The sequence below is a fragment of the Crassostrea angulata genome, chromosome 4 (genome assembly GCF_025612915.1).
Source record: "Crassostrea angulata isolate pt1a10 chromosome 4, ASM2561291v2, whole genome shotgun sequence".
In the NCBI taxonomy this organism is placed as follows: Eukaryota; Metazoa; Mollusca; class Bivalvia; order Ostreida; family Ostreidae; genus Magallana; species Magallana angulata.
The window spans coordinates 29342516-29359230 of record NC_069114.1 but is presented as its reverse complement, the minus strand read 5'-3'; the positions used below and the strand labels follow the sequence as shown (position 1 = coordinate 29359230).

General features: G+C 35.1%; 2 protein-coding genes across 2 annotated transcripts; both read right to left on the bottom strand.

Moving 5' to 3' along the window:
• Nucleotides 1-366: 366 nt before the first annotated feature.
• Nucleotides 367-5804, bottom strand: LOC128181672 (uncharacterized). Its single transcript, XM_052850154.1, has 5 exons — nucleotides 5737-5804; nucleotides 5584-5611; nucleotides 5163-5306; nucleotides 4414-4692; nucleotides 367-1223 (listed from the first exon to the last, which is right to left on the bottom strand). Exons 1-5 carry the CDS (start codon nucleotides 5737-5739, stop codon nucleotides 1135-1137), a joined length of 543 nt encoding a protein of 180 aa, XP_052706114.1. The 5' UTR covers nucleotides 5740-5804; the 3' UTR covers nucleotides 367-1134.
• A 618-nt stretch (nucleotides 5805-6422) lies between these two features.
• On the bottom strand, nucleotides 6423-15833 carry LOC128181579 (uncharacterized). The gene is made up of 5 exons (XM_052850034.1): nucleotides 15799-15833; nucleotides 14630-15705; nucleotides 8116-8293; nucleotides 7710-7829; nucleotides 6423-7530 (listed from the first exon to the last, which is right to left on the bottom strand). Exons 2-5 carry the CDS (start codon nucleotides 15683-15685, stop codon nucleotides 6545-6547), a joined length of 2340 nt encoding a protein of 779 aa, XP_052705994.1. The 5' UTR covers nucleotides 15686-15705; nucleotides 15799-15833; the 3' UTR covers nucleotides 6423-6544.
• Between the last annotated feature and the right edge of the window lie 882 nt (nucleotides 15834-16715).

Here is a 16715-nt window from a genome sequence, read left to right as displayed (position 1 = left end):
AGCCTGCACGCACTATAAAACGGTTCGTGGCTTATGGATATAAAGCTAGGGTCTACATCTTCAGCTCAAGCGCACGCCATGAACGTGAGATTCGTGCGGAAGGGTTATCAGCTCTTGTCATCATGACGGCTAATTTCTGGAACATGACGCAAGCAGATACTACGCTCAGAACATGAATCGGTTTAAATGAAATTAATCTCATTTTATCGCATTAAGCAATTCTTTTACTCGTGATAATGTGAAATATACAGAGAGATATGTATGTATATCATAAAATTACGTATTGCGTAAAATAAAATGTAGAAAAGGCTTCCTACATTCCTGATATATTTTTGATTCATGCAATTTCAAAACCCCCCAAAAAAAGAAACCTGAAAAGCTAACATGTTTGTATACATGTATCTTGAAAATCGTAGTTTGGATTGGGTTTTTTCAATGTATGTTTCGGTAGTCTTCATGTGTTAGAGAGTGCATGATCTTCTTCGTACAAAGCGGGATTCTGCATTTTTGGGGATTTCTTTTAATCATATAAATTAACGTATGGAGTCAAACGCATGCGTCTGTACACAATACGTTTACATTGAAAAGATCAGCATAACCTTTAATCATCAAATTGCGATACATAAATTTTTTTTTTATATGTCTACTCATATAAAATTCATTGATATTTGTATTGACTACCGTGCAGCATTTATCTAATCGTATTAAATACAAGTTTTTTGAAATGGTTTTCTTCTATTATTGTCGCTGTTTGTTTGTTTCTTTTAAATACAATTTAAACTTAATATAAAAGCATGCTTTCAAATATTTTACTTATATAAAAATGTTAATCTAAAGCGCATCAAGAGCTAACATTTATCGAGAGTGAATGATATTTTGTTTGTCTGGGATAAAATATGGAAAATAATAAACATTTGTCAAATTTTTGTGTGAATTGCAGAAAAAAAGAGGATCCATAGTTTATCAAGTTACATGACAAAAAAAAATGACACATCGAAAATAAAAGAAATAAAAAATAAATCTATGAAAAAGAAAACGGGTGCGTGTTGAAACTTTAGGTTGACCAAGGTTAAACATCGATATCGAAACCAGGGCGTGGTCACTATATATATCAGGGCGTGGTCGCTGTATATATCAGGATTCCGGTCCCTCTTGTTCAATGGTGCCTCTTCTATCTAAGGATGTCCTCTCTTTAGAAACACCGTGCAGAAATTCTATTAATTCTGAAAGAAAGAGAGAGAGTAAAGACGAAAGGACATAATGATCAATTCTGTCCAATACATACTGTATATCAATGCGCCAGGGTATCATAAAATCATTTTAATGTAGCGCATGTTAATAATTGACGGATTACTACCAAAAATATCGGGGAACCCATTCTATAAACGCTACTTAGACATTAAAAGGGCATGGTCACGATTTTGGTCAAAAATTATTTTTCCGATTTTAAGGTTTACTATGCTCCAGTAAGGCATTTTTAATGGACAACCAAACTTTGAGTGTCATCCGTGGAGTTATAAGCGAGTTGCAGAGCTTACAATTCTTTGGTACGTAAACAAAACTTTTGTTTACATTTTGAAATTTGAACATAAAATTCAAGTTTTAGTCCTAAAATGAATGTGTTAAACGTTTTGAACTGATTATTCATGCTTAAAATGAATAAGAGGATTGACAAATCAGCTTGAAAAAGATTTTTACTGGTATATTGAACCTATGTTGACAAAAACAGGGCACGAGCCTTGTTTACATGACAAAGAATTGTGAGCCCTGTATCTTGCTTATATCTGACCCTCAAATTTCATTTGATTGCTAGAAATGCATTTTCTAAAGCACTGTAAATAACAAAAACAGAAAAAAAGAACTTTACCAAAATCGTGACTATGCCCCTTTAAGACAAGTTGAATATGTTCAGCATCTAAACAAAAAATGATCGTCTTATGTCTTATTGTTAAGATATTTGGGTGGTTGTGGACATTTTTAGGCTATACTTACTTCCTTTAGACGAAGAAAATAAGAAAATGTTCTATAGTTTTAATGTCAAAAATATCATATGTAAAAGTTTAAGGCAGATATGATGATTGAAATTGTTGACCATCTAGCAAACTTAAGACAGCTCGATGGTCGTGCTTATTTCGAGACTTTTTTGGTCTCCTTAATAAGAAGAGCTCCATATAGAAATATAGGAAAATACCCAATTTAAAAAAAGTATGGAATTTTTCTTTACTAGATAGTATTATAGTTGATAGCTAAACAAATCTTTAAATCTTTAAAATTTTAGGTGGATCTGGTGGTTAATTTGTTGATCGTACAGCCTCCTTAATTCAGACAGAACATTTAGGATCAAAGGCATTTGTGGTATGGAAATATCATCTTAACAAAATGATTCCTCGAAAACAACCACATTAGATTTTCCGACTCTGGTCATACGATACCGGTGAGTCGAAGGAAACAGGAATTAGATCGATCACGTATGACTATAAAATATAAGTATTCAGTAAGAGATTTTGTTCTCAATTTACCGCTGATTCATCAGCTTGTGAAATAGCCATAGTATGATGTCTGACTAGAATTTAAAGTATATGTATGTTGTTAACTGAATTTTATTTATCAAATTTGAACCGAGTTCACAAAGCAAATTAACGTTGTTTTTTTTTTTTTTTTTACAGTTTATTGACACTTCAAATAAAAGTTCAAGTTATTTACATTTCAGTTTATGTCAAAATACGATGTCTAACTAGAGGTTAAAATATATTTATGTCGTTTACTAAATTTTGTTTATCAGATCAAATTTAAGTGCACGAAGCAAAAACTTCTGGGGTTTTTTTTTTGACATTACAAATTAAAAAGTTAAGGTTTTTTACATTACAAATTATAATGTCAAAACGATAGTTTTTGCTTCGTGATATGTGTGTACACGCATGTAAATTTAATCAAATTTACACGACTGATAAAAAACTTCATTGCTATATTGTTTCTATACATTTCTTGTGTATTCTGACAATGTTACCAAGACAACTGATGCTGTATTTGAAAGATAATCTCATGTACATGCACATACACATGTGTGTGTGTGTATATATATATATATATATATATATATATATATATATATATATATATATATATATATATATATATATATATATATATATATATATATATATATATATATATATATATATATATTCCCGACGTTATTCTATGATTTAAACATAATAACTCTACCAATCCAAATGTCGATGATTTTGAAATATGACACTGTTAGCGTCTGTCTGTAAAAATCGGGGCTGCGCTTAACTATATGATAATGCAATAAGAGGATCACATTGCGATAAAAACGAGACAAGCTGTATTTTACACTGAGAGAGCTACCACAGCTATATATATTGCTGACCGAGTACCATTCTTAAAAATACAATCTTGTCAGATTATATATATGCATGCATCTCGTATGAATATACACTGTAGTACTAGTATTCAAATTACACTAAACCATGTCCATTTTCAAAGGGGAAAATGGCCTTGAACATGAAAAGGTTGAGACTTTATTGGTATTGTTTGTGGTGAATTTATGCTTGGTGGTCATGAAAAGCTTGTTTTGAACAAAAAAAAAATGAAATAGGGGTAACAAAGAACCACTATGCAAAGTTGTTAAAGCTGTGAGAGACAGGAAGAATTCCTTTCCTGCTTTGATTTTTTCCGGCACAGTATGAGTCAATGTATGATAGAATTATTTAATGTAAATCTGTTTGCTATACAATTTTAACCACAAATGTCTATGCATGCCATCAGTTGCATAAAATGAATTGGGCCAAGTATTATTTTCATATTATACAACCCGGTAGTAAAGTACTATTTACTTGCTTATGACTATGTCACCAATAGTTGTTATGTTAAAAAATTTAAGAGATAACTTCAATAAATAGGCAACTTCTTAAAATCCTACTGTTTAGCTCACTCATAAAAAGCATTTACAACAACTGCATACCATTCCCCTAAAATAAACAAACATTTAAAAATCCCCAACAACCACATTCACCTCATCCCCCAACTCACACCCAAAAAGTACCCCCCCCCCCCCCAAAAAAAAAAAAAAAAAAAAAACAACAAAAAAACAACAACAAAAAACAACAAAAACAAGACTGTGTCCCTTGCTGACAAACTCCCCTCACCCCACCCTCAAATACATCTACACCTACACCCTTGCCGATATTTCCTTGCAAATACAGTGGAGAGATACTAACTCCCATTGGAACATCGCTCGGCCTTTTCCGTCAAGTCGAGAAAATACCTTAGAGTCTTTTCTCGACTTGACGAAAAAGGCCGAGCAATGTTTCGATTTGACGGAAAAGGCCGAGCGATGTTCCGATTTGACGGAAAAGGCCGAGCGATGTTCCGATTAATAATACTCACCCCTGCCATTTATTTTTCCGACGCCGCCGGGGTCTAGTTTTCCGAGCTCCGTCGTCACAATGGATGCCTCCTCTTGACTAAGGGGCTCCTCCCCCGCAGTGGTCAGTGTGCTGATTAGGTCAGTTACAGATATCTGGACATTGTCCACAGAGTTCCCGCCATCTGTCCCATACAGCTCTTGAATCGCGTTAACTAATTGGCTGTAGATTTCTTCTCTGGAGTTCCAATTTCCCTTCATCATTGTAATGAACTCGTCTTTAGTAATGTACGATTTTGATGCTGGTCAAAATAATAGATTCTGCTTATCAGTTTTCATTCATTAAAAGTCAAATGTTGAAGCAGGCTAAGAAAGAGGTAATAAAATAGTGACATCCAACATTAAAAAATGATTGCATATGCATATAATCAATTAGCGTAAATAACTCCATCACAACGGTTTAACCCATCCACTCGTGATGTTTTTTTTCCCGATTTTTATCTTCTTTCAAGATATAGTAATACGTTTTATTAAGGAATCGACCTGGCAATTTCCATGCTTAACCTACGTTTTGGTGATCGTCATCGTACCAAAACCAAGGTTTTGTTTTAGCGGTATTTTTACTGACTTAACGGAAATTTAAAACTATTTTCTATGGTTTCAGGGTATTAATTTCCGTTTGAACTGTTTGCAAATGCACAGTTACAGAAAACCACAGAAAGTACGAACAAGACAAAAAAAAGATTGATTATTACTGTAACTTCACACTTACGATCCTTATCGTGGTCTTTGAAAACTCTGTTGACAAATGCTTCCGAAGGACATAGACGAAGACACTGCAAAACGGATCGGAACCCCTCGGCATTTATAAGTCCGGTGTCCGGATCAGCGTACATGTGGAAATACCTATCCAATCCTTGTTACAAACGCAAAACGTAAAGAGAATTAATACATTAACTTCAGCTTTTGCATAAACAGAATGATATGGCTGCTTGCTGGATTGCTTTTTTGTGGTCCGAAAATATTTGTTGCATATCTCATGTGATATGAATTATTGCAACTATTGTCAATATAATACTACATGTAGTAATGATAATAATAATAGGTTGAAGAAAAACATCGCATTTTAAATTGAAATTGAATAGACCTACAATGTATATATCCCAATTTCATTAGACCAAGGTTGTCCCTACCTTCTTGATATTCTTCGGGAACATAGTCCTTTAATAAAAATTTAAAAGATCAATGTTTTACAATAAAATCAAATATGAAATCGGCAAAAATATTGAGTAGTAATTAATTCACCAAAAAACACAAAAAAAAAAACAAAGTAAACATTCACAGACCATTTTTCGTAATAACGCTACTGAAATAATTGTATTCCTACCATTGTGACAGTGGTGCTGACTATTTAAAAAATCTTCTTTCCGACAAAGTATGTTGAAAATTCAACGATTCGCATCGTTACTCTCTTTATAAAAAGAATGTTGAAAGCATCGAAGAACAATTGAACAGGTATCGGTAATCACACCTTAGATTAGTATCTATGCTTTCGATGCCTTGCGTAATCTGTCGGTCTTGAAATTTGATTTGTCAACGCTGTTGCTGATTCCTCTTCTCTCGTGCCATGTTTTTGGTTACTGTATCATTTAGATTGTTAAATATCAAATTCATTATTTAAAACAAAATTTAGAAAAATATTAGAAACTATCAAATTATGTTCATAATACACTTACAGATGGAGAAATAAATTCAGGAAAACGAAACTTTTATCACCATATAAAACCTACGTTTTGTATGTAAACAAAAACATGGCACGAGCTTTGTTTACATTACAATGAAATATGAGCTCCGCATTTCGCTTATATTTTGAAAACCAAAGTTGAAATTATGGCTGACCATTAGAATTGCCTTTTAAGGACTTTGTAAACATTAAAAACGGGGGAGTAAAGTTTGAAAAAAAAAATCTTGACCATGCTCGTTTAATGTCAACGAGAAATCAGATAATATGAATGAAAAACAAACCCAAATATATTTTTAAAAATTGTACTTGCTCCTTTTATTGTTTATTATATGCACTTGTATAACATTCATTTGAAATTTGTAGCTTTTCATATATAAATGAATTTTGCAGTGTTAATTTTTTCGAGTCTCTTAGCTTTCCTTGAATTGAAAAAATGACCGATTTCTTGCGACATATTTGAAAAACAACATATTTTCTTCTGCCTGGTTTTCACTAACATAGTTCTCAGGGTCGTTAGGAATAGCGCTTTCTTTTCTCTGAGAGCCTCCCAACAACATATCGATATCACTCGATTTAGCAAATCCTGAGTTAGCGGCTCTGTAACTTGTGAAGCGTGGCTGCTTTTGTGACGTAGAACTTCCGTTGGAGCCCGGAAGTGGCTCTAGAATGCTAGGCTTCCAGTACTCACTATCTCGCGCTATGGTTCGGAAGAACACTAGATTCTCGGCGTCTCGGATTTCTCGTCTCTTTTCTTCCTCTGCTTCTTTTGGGTCTTCTGTGTGCAAACGGTTTCGAAAGTAAGCGTGTGTTTGCATACTAGCAGACTCACTTTCCGCCTGGGTGGATGTTGCCTTTAATTTAGAGGTTTCTCGTGATTTTTTCTTAGACTTTTCTCTCTTAGACTTTTCTTTGCTTTTTTCTTTGGCATCAATTCCAGTAAATTTCTTTTTCGTTTGCTTTGTTTTTTGCAACAAGTCATCGGGATAGACGATATCTTTGGCACATTTTAGTTTCTGTGATATTTTGGCGGGAAAAGAACATGAAGTACTGTTCTCGAAAAAACTGGTGATTTCGCTTTCTTCAGCTGGACACATGTCTCTGGTGACCCATTTCGATATCTCCTGAAAATCTTCACTGTTTTCACCTGCGTTCATCACAAACTTGTTGGCAATTACGACTTTGTTCTCATTCAAATCCTTCCAGAATCTGGTATCTGGAACTTTTGTATTTGCTACAAAGGGAGCTTCCAAATCCCCAACATGCTGGTTCCTCCTCACATGTTCATACTTTGCATAAGGATCCTTCATCGCCTTCCTAGTTTTCTCGGTTTTGGCACTTCCGGTTGATGCTGCCTTGTTGAACACCGAGGCACTCGGAGAGTCTTGCCTTAAGTTACCTGTATGTAATCATGAAAAAAACATTTTATGAGCAAGTAAAAAAATGCAAGACACATACATATACTTTGCAAATGTTTTATCAAACGTGTGTTAGTTTGGCAATTCAAATAGATATGGCAGTCATGCTACGAAAAAGTGGCGGTGAACAATATGTTGCATGATAGACATTCATCCTTACCTCCATTGACATTCTCGGTGTAGGATGGGCTGGCCCCTGATTCAGTGTTCTCCTCGGTGTATGTCCTCAGCTCAAGGTCAGAAAGCACGACCAGGTCGTTCTCATCACATGTTTCGGTATCTGAATGGAAAAAATATAAAAGGAATCAAACCCTGCTACAATTAGACTTGTCCAGAAGCTGTCATGTTGTAAATTTTGAATTTACCGGGTGGCAGTGAATACAAAATTCATGTTGTATAAATTTTGTATTTACTGCCATCCGGTAAATTCAAAATGTACAACATGACAGAGCTTGTTTATAGTATAGAGTATTGGGGTATGTACTCGGAGTACTACTTTTTATGCACACTTTGACTGATACTATAGTAGTTGGGCGTGCATGCAGGTAGTTGATAAAAGAGTCTACCAGTGCAAGTGATGTCCGAACTGTCCGAGCTGGCGGAGGACTGGGTCCGCTGTACCTCGCTGTAGATACTCCGGATCCCCCTACGGGTGGGCGCGGTGAGTACATCCACGTGGGTGGGTGCCTTGGCTATAGCCACGCCCTCTTTGTCTTCTTCTATCTCTCGCTCCTCTTCAATTTGCTGCAAGATAAACATATACTGAATATGACGTGATATATTATATATTAAGTAAAAAACACCAGTTTCACTTATTACTTGATTTAAAAGTTGGATCACATGTCAAGCGTGTAGGATTTGAAAATGTACCTTCGGTCGAACAAATATTATATTTTTGGTATACACTATCTCAGTAAAAAGACTCTTGAAATGTGTTTGCTTTTTAGTGATACTAGTATAAAGTTCCCATTTTCCTGTAGTACAAATATTTACATGTATAACAATACTTCTTTAACTTGCGCGCCAAAGAAAAAAAAAATCGCTATGTATTGAAACATATTGTATTCCAAATTCGTGACTTCAGAAAACGGTCCAGCACTTTTGATGTTCTAAACACGCAGCCAGGGTCACCTAACCCTGTAATTTTCAATTCAACCATCGGTCAATACACGCAAAGTTTGGGATATCTATGTCAAAAACTAGTACCACCTCTGATTTTCATTCGCCTCCTTATAGATATGTAAAAAAAAAAAAAAGAGGATGGGGTGGGGGGGGGGGGGGGGTGACCAAGTTGTAGACTTCTTAAGCTTGATATTGCGGGTATATGAATTAAAAAGGTACATGTATCATATTTACATTTCACAGTTATGAAGAAGTCCACGCCACTGGATGCTTATTTTAGACTTGTTCTTGTACTGTAACAGTTTTTGTCTATTTCGAATTATCAAATCAATCCACTTACGAGCTTAACTTTCATGAAAATATCGATTTTCCAACATGTAGACAAAAATTATTGTTTGTACATACATATACTAGTATTTCATAACCGCATATATACAAAGTATTCTTAGAATTAACAATGAAAACTGAATTCATGAAGTAATCAGGTAATCAAGGAGCTCACTAAAAACGAAGCAGTGGTGGAAAATACAGAAAGTTACAAAACATGTTACTTAACATGCTTAACAGGGCAATTTAATTAGTGTAATACTGAGAAACCATCTTGAAGAAACAGAGTACATGCAGAGTACAGTACTTGTAACACAGATTCAAACGAGTCCATTTAAGGTTGTGTATTTTGTTAGACACGTAGCAGTTGGGGGGGGGGGGGGGGGGGGGGCGAATCTACTTCAACACTATGACAAGCAAAACAATTAAAACAATATGAGCTGTATTTTTTAGAATTTTATTTTGCTGCTAAAATACCTGCTAGTATAATAAGTTTGCATATAACTTAAAACTTTCAACACAGGAAATTACGGAAGCCCATATAGGACCTATCAAAAAATATTTTTGAATTTGATATAACGAGTTCTTGAATTTGTTAAAACGAATTTAAATCGTTATAACGAATTGTTGAATCCGTTATAACGAATTTAACTTGTTATAACAAATTTTAGGAATTCGTTATAACGAATTTAATCTGTTATAACAAATTCGCTGAATTCGTTATTTCAAATTTTGAAATCTGTTTTAACAAATTAAATTTGAAATAACGAATTCTTGAATTCGTTATTTCAAAGTTTTAATTCGTAATTTCGGTTTTTTTAAATCGGTTAAAACATATTTTCATCCAATTTGTGGTAACAAATTTTATGTTTTGGGGAACAATTTAGACGGAGCGGACTTCATTTGTCCCATATCGGCGTACGACGAAATGTGCCGATCAATTGATCGGCGTTAAACGGCGAAATGGTAAATGAGGTAAACTGGCGTAAAAACAAAAGTGGAGGAACATATTGTCACAGCTGTTGCTGTAACCATGGTAACAGATGTAACAATTCCAAAAGACACCTTACTTTATCAGCTTTGCTAGAATTCCTACATGATAGAATCAAAATATTTAAGAACTGTTATATATGTAGTAATGCAATTTCACCAAAAATACAATTTATACAGATTTGTTTCGACAGGTTTCTGTGCAAAATTCGAAAAATTTGTTTAATTAATGCTATCAATCGATGAGCATGCTGATTTATTAACATATATCTACATTTTTAATGTCATTAGATCACCAAACCGTGAGATTACGTTATACTTAAAAAAATACCGGTCTGGAATAGAAATTGATTTAAGGATAAGGAATCATTCTTTTGAGTATTACTAGTCTCAGGTGATTCTGGCCGGGACATGTTCAAAATCAAATAAAGCTCGAAGGGATTTATGATAGATTTGACAACGCTTGGCCAAAATTATCAACTCATAATATTTAAAGAATGATTTCTACACTTTAAAATAACATTTTAAAACTACTGTTTTTTAATGAATAACACATGCTATGTATTATTACGCAGCGCAGCCAATACTGTTTTTCGGTTATGCTGTTAGTCACGCCCATTTTGTGTCGCTCGTTTTTTTTAATGAAATTATTGGGCCGGGTCATCACAGTAAACGACACTTAAAAATATAATATTTTATATGATGTAGCCAGGCATTATAATCAGGATATGCGCATGCGTAAACCAACTTTCCATCAGAACGATGTATAGAATAGGTTATTTTTTATATAGTTCAACCAGGAACTATAACCAGGATATGTGCATGCGTGTACCGACTTTTCGGTAAACGTTTGGGAGGAAATTCGAAAGCTGTTTGGGGGGAACTTCGAACTGATATTTACGCAATTTAAAAAATATAGGAAAATTCGATTTTTACATTATAAATGTTCATTAAGAGAGATAGGAATAGTGTGTACATTAGATTTACACCAAAATGTTGAAAAAATATTAGTATTTGAGAGAACAATAAAGAGCAATGTTACAGGAAAACAACAGGCACTTAGCATCGGAGTGGAGGAGGGGGGGGGGGTGGAGTGGAGCAGAGACAGGGGGACGAGACTACCCCCTTCAGCACACGTTTTCTCGCAGCAAACATGTTTCTTATATTTACATATAAAAGGTGAATTAACAAAGAGTTGCCCCCCCCCCCCCCCAAATATTTTTGGACCAGGTAAAAACTGAAATGAAAGGGAGGAAATAAACTGTAAAATTGAAGTTAAAGGTTCACCAAACCCCCTACCCCCACGGATCAGGATTTTTAAATGTTTTAATAGCATAGTCTACATATTACCAGGGTCAGTGTTCGTATCACCAGGGTCTGTATACCCATAACCTTGGTCAATATTACGATTATCAGGATGTCTGTATTTATTACCATGGTCAGTGTACGTATCACCATTGTCTGTGTGCCCATCACCTGGGTCTGCATACAAATAATCTGGGTCAGTGAACGTATCATCAGGGTCAGTGTACGTATCACCAGGGTCAGTGTTCGTATCACCAGGGTTTGTATACCCATAACCTGGGTCAGTATTACGATTATCAGGATGTCTATATCTATTACCAGGGTCAGTGACGTATCACCAGAGTCTGTGTGCCCATCACCAAGTCAGAAGGTCTTAATGCATATCACCAAGGTCAGTATACATATCACCAGGGTCTGGGTGCCCATTACCAGGGTCTCAAAACTTATATATATTGTTATAGGTATTGAGACCCAGATGATGGGTATACTGACTCTGGTTACGCGTATACATGTACAGACACTTGTAATTGGGTACACTAACCTTTGTTATCGGTAAACTGACCCTGGTAATGGGTATACTGATTCTGGATATGGGTATACAGACGCTGGTGATGTGCACTCTGGCCCTAATAATAAATACTAGTATGCAGACCCTGGTGTAAGGCATATAGACCCTGGTGAAACGTACACTGACCCTGGTGATAGGCATTGAGACCTTGGTGATGCTTACGTGGATTTCTGGCTATGGGTAAACAGACCCTGGTGATGAGCACAAAGACATATTGACCCTCGGGATAGTTATTGAGACCCTGGTGTCCTGATGATGGGTATACTGAATCTGGTTATGTGTATACGGAACCGGGTGATACGTACACCAACTCTGGTAATACGTATTCTGACCCTTGTGATGGGTATACAGACCCTGGTGATGGGCACACAGATCGACCTTGGTGAGGGGTTATGGATAGAGCTACATGGGGTCGATGTTTTGACCACCCTTACCCCTCCCCAATAACCCCTGGAAAGAAAAGAAAAACAAAATAAATTATCCCTCTCCTCCTAACCTTGGATTTTTTCATATTGAATCTAAGCGTAGGTGTTTGTATGAGATACAGTAATATTGGTTTCTTTCTTACTGGTATATGTAAGGAAACCGTGATATTTTGTTCAGGCAGGTGGCATCGTAAAAAAGTGAAAAGAGGGGGTGGGGTAGGAGAATCGCCAACAATTCCTGACTGGCCAAAAAAAATGTTTTTCAAAACTTCGAAAATCGAACACCGTGCAAGCGTTGAAAGATATCGTATTCATCGGTAAAAGGCGATTAGAATAGCAAATTTTAAAATCGTTTAAAGAGAAATCTGACTGTAAAAAAATAATTACAGATTCAACTTTCTGAATCTACGATACTTAAAATAACTAGATGCGTCAAAACAGTAGACCTCTTTCATAATCTTTTTTTGCTATAAAATCGAATTTATTTTGCATAGCTTTATAAGGAAATTTCCCCCGTGTTGACCTCGTGACGTCACTGAAGCCTTGTTATCCCCCATTTTTATTTTTATCTTGATTAAATTTCTAAAAGCAGGTAAAAATAGGCATTTTGAAGAGGCGTAACTCCATTATTTTTGCATCGATTTCGATGCAGTTTTTGCATTATTTTTAATTCTGGTAAATAAATTCTATAACATCAGTTCAACATTTGCTGGGCTGCAGGTACCCTTTAATAAATCAACATGCTCATTGATTAAAAGCGTTAACTAAACAATTTTTGTCGAAACAAATCTGTATATCCTGCATGGAATTTTTTTGTGAAAATGGATAGCAGTTCTTAAATATTGTGTTTCTATCAATGTAGGAATTCTAGCAAAACCGATAAAGTAAGATGTCTTTTGGATTTGTTACATCTGTTTCCATGGTTACAGCAACAGCTGTGACAATATGTCCCTCCACTTTCGTTTTTACGCCAGTTCACTTCATTTACTATTTCGCCGGTTAACGCCGATCAATTGATCGGCACATTTCGTCGTACGCCGATATGGGACGAATAAAGTCCGCCCTGTTTAATTTGATCCCCAAAACATAAAATTTGTTACCACAAATTGGATGAAAATATATTATTACCGATTAAATTACGAATTAAAACTTTGAAATAACGAATTCAAGAATTCGTTATTTCAAATTTAATTTGTTAAAACAGATTTCAAAATTTGAAATAACGAATTCAGCGAATTTGTTATAACGAATTAAATTCGTTATAACGAATTCCTAAAATTTGTTATAACAAATTTAATTCGTTATAACGGATTCAACAATTTGTTATAACGATTTAAATTCGTTTTAACAAATTCAAGAATTCGTTATATCAAATTCAAAAATATTTTTTGATAGGTCCTAAATGGGCTTCCGTAGGAAATAACTCTCTTCTAAGGAATATATAGCAAATCATTTTTTGTACAGGGCGACAATAATTCAGTTTTGCTCCAAACAAGGCTTCTTAACGGCCTTTTCCACAAAAATATGGCTAACAGAAATTTAAAAACCATGATATTTTTGTTATTTTAGTAGAAAAGAACATTTTAGTAAAAAAAAAAAAAATCAACATGAAAAATGCATCTCATATATCCCCCCTTTTTTAAGTAAATGTTTAAAAAATGACAGTTTCAAAAAAGAAAAAATAAAAAAGGGGAAAAAAAGAAAAAAAAAGTAGAGATGGGATAGGTTGTGAAGACACCTTCCTCTTCCCCCGTTGATTCGTGTCTGTCTTGTTTCACATGGTTTCAATTAACTTGTTGTACATGTTAATCTATATCATCTTGTATTTCGTAGATAAATGCAAAAAACGTTTTTTACATTCTGTAAAACGTACCAAAATCGCGACAATTTATTCACATGCTTCTTATTAAATGTCAGGTGTATACATTTATCAATTCAACTATCAGAATATTTTTCTGTCGTTTCTTTTTATATATTTTTTTTTTAGATAATGAAATAAAGGTTTATGGAATGGGCATTATAAATATTTGTACCGAATAGCTAAAGAATTGTGTACATTTCTCTATTCATTTGTGGACTTGCTTTGTGCAAGTATATGTAAACAAAATCAGATCCATTTGGTTATTGGAATCTACATTATATAGCCTAACTCGATTATCAAGGAATGATTTTTCTTGATGTCTATCGATTTAAAATGCAGTCATATCTTTACACACCAAAGGGCCTAACATGTATTGCAATTTCATATGAATAATAATACTTTCATAATTAACATGGATATACGATGTACATGTATACTGGTTGTTTGCAAAATACGTCGTTAGCGTATTCCACGTTATTTACCTCCATTTTGACAATTTCTTTTTCGTCCTTCATCGCATACTTCATCCCTAAGCCCTTCTCGAACTCCTTCCGCTCTGTTTTCTTCTGTTCCAGCATGCTCCTCAGCTGCTGCAACCTTTCCATCCTTTGCCGCCGAAGAATCTCGATATCGTCTGCCGATTGCTGCAAAGCCTCGCCATCGCCGTGGCTAAACTGACAGTCGTTCTCTCGTTCTATATTTCTTTTTTCCGACGAAATCTTCTTCTCTAGCTCGCTTTCCAGATGTGCCATTTCCTGTGAAGAGTATTCGATCCTCGTCTTGAGGACTGGGGTACCAGTATTTGGGGTGTTCCTACCAGAAAGACGACTGTTCACAGTCGGTTTTTGGATACTCTCGATGCACTTCTCCAACATGGTACTGACTAGAGCCCTTGACACAGACTCCATGTCGGAGTTGTTTTGAATTTCTTTGCCGACTTGTGGTGCAAAGATTGACAAGTGTCCAAACTTTTCTTCCAAAGAAGACGGAGGAGTTGTCTCAAAGCTCAGCTCCTCATTTTTCGCCTCGTTTTGATAGTCTGGAGGTACTGTATTTTCTCCAAAATTGGTTCCAACCTGGGATGCCATCTTTAAATCAGTAGTCTCTCCACTGTCATCGATACCTGGCTCTGGGGTGGTGTTTGCATTTTGCGATAGGTTGTCTCGGTTTATTTCCATGTATTTGTTGATTTTGTTTTCTTTCTTGTTTTCTCTTACGAAAATGTTTTCGCACGTATTTTTGATACGCTTTTGAAAATTAGACTCAACCTCGCTGCCCGTATGTTCCAGATCTAAAGACACTGATGCAGCACAACAAAATGGTGAGTCCTTTGAGCTTGGTTGCAGGGGTGATTTTGAAAGGTTAAACATTGAGTCAGAATTAATTTTCCTCTCGAGTTCTAAGTTTAAATCACAGTACATTAATGTGCTGTTTGCTTCTCTTGTTGATGATACAGAGGTAAATTGCCCCACTGCCTCGTCACTTTTCGAAGAGTCCTCTTCTTCAGCGATTGTGGACAGAGAGATATGCCACCGCATTGTACTGATCACATATTTTGCTGCAAAACAGTTGTATATCAACTATACATGTATATTACGTAAACAAAACTAAAATATATTTACTAATTTTTCTGAACGTGTTTACAACTTACCTCCTTGAAAAAACGTTAACTACATTTATCTTGATGACGTAAATATATTATGATGTCACAATAAAAATTCTTTCATTATGACGTCATTGTTTGTGTATTATGACGTATGGCTAAAACATGTAAATCTTTGCTTTTGTCATGTATACTTGAAAAGTATGCTCAATAAAAATCGGGTACTTTTTTTTACTAGTTTTTTACAAAAAAGGTTATGCGCCCATGTGGATCAAAGCAAACCTAATTTTAATTTTCGAATTCCCGTGCCTTAATTCGTCTTTGTTGAAATAACAGTTATATCCAGAGTTTGAAGAATTGCATGGTATTTTTTAAGATGAAGTATAGTTACCATGTCGCTCTTAAAATGTATGTACATGTCTCAAAGTAATCAGTAATTTTAAGAAATTGTAGGGAAAAAATTGCTTTAAAGTCGGCTAGTATACAGATGTAGAACTGTTTATATCGTTTAAATTTTACCCACCATCGGGGAAAAGTAATTTGCATTCTGATCTGGGATCATGCGCGGATCTAGAAGAGGGTTAGGGGGTTTGTAATCCCCCTGCAAATTTAAATTTCTCTAAATTTACATTATAAAATTACAAAATATTATCTCAGACCCCCCCCCCCCCCTCCCGGATACCCCAGAATGTCAATCCCCCACCCCTACCCCGGAAAAAAAATCTTGACCCGCGCATGGGGGTAGTTCATATATCAAATATTATGATATTCTAGTACCTACAGTACAGACGCTTTTATCAGATATCAAAAAGTCTTTTATTTGATATGTTTTCTCCGATTTTACGGCATGAAAGTTACAATAAAAGAGTTAGTCGTAAGTTTATAGGTCGAATTGGATTTCTAGTCTTATTAAACTGACGTTTAATACTCTCTCTCTCTCTCTTTCTCTCTCTCTCTCTCTCTCT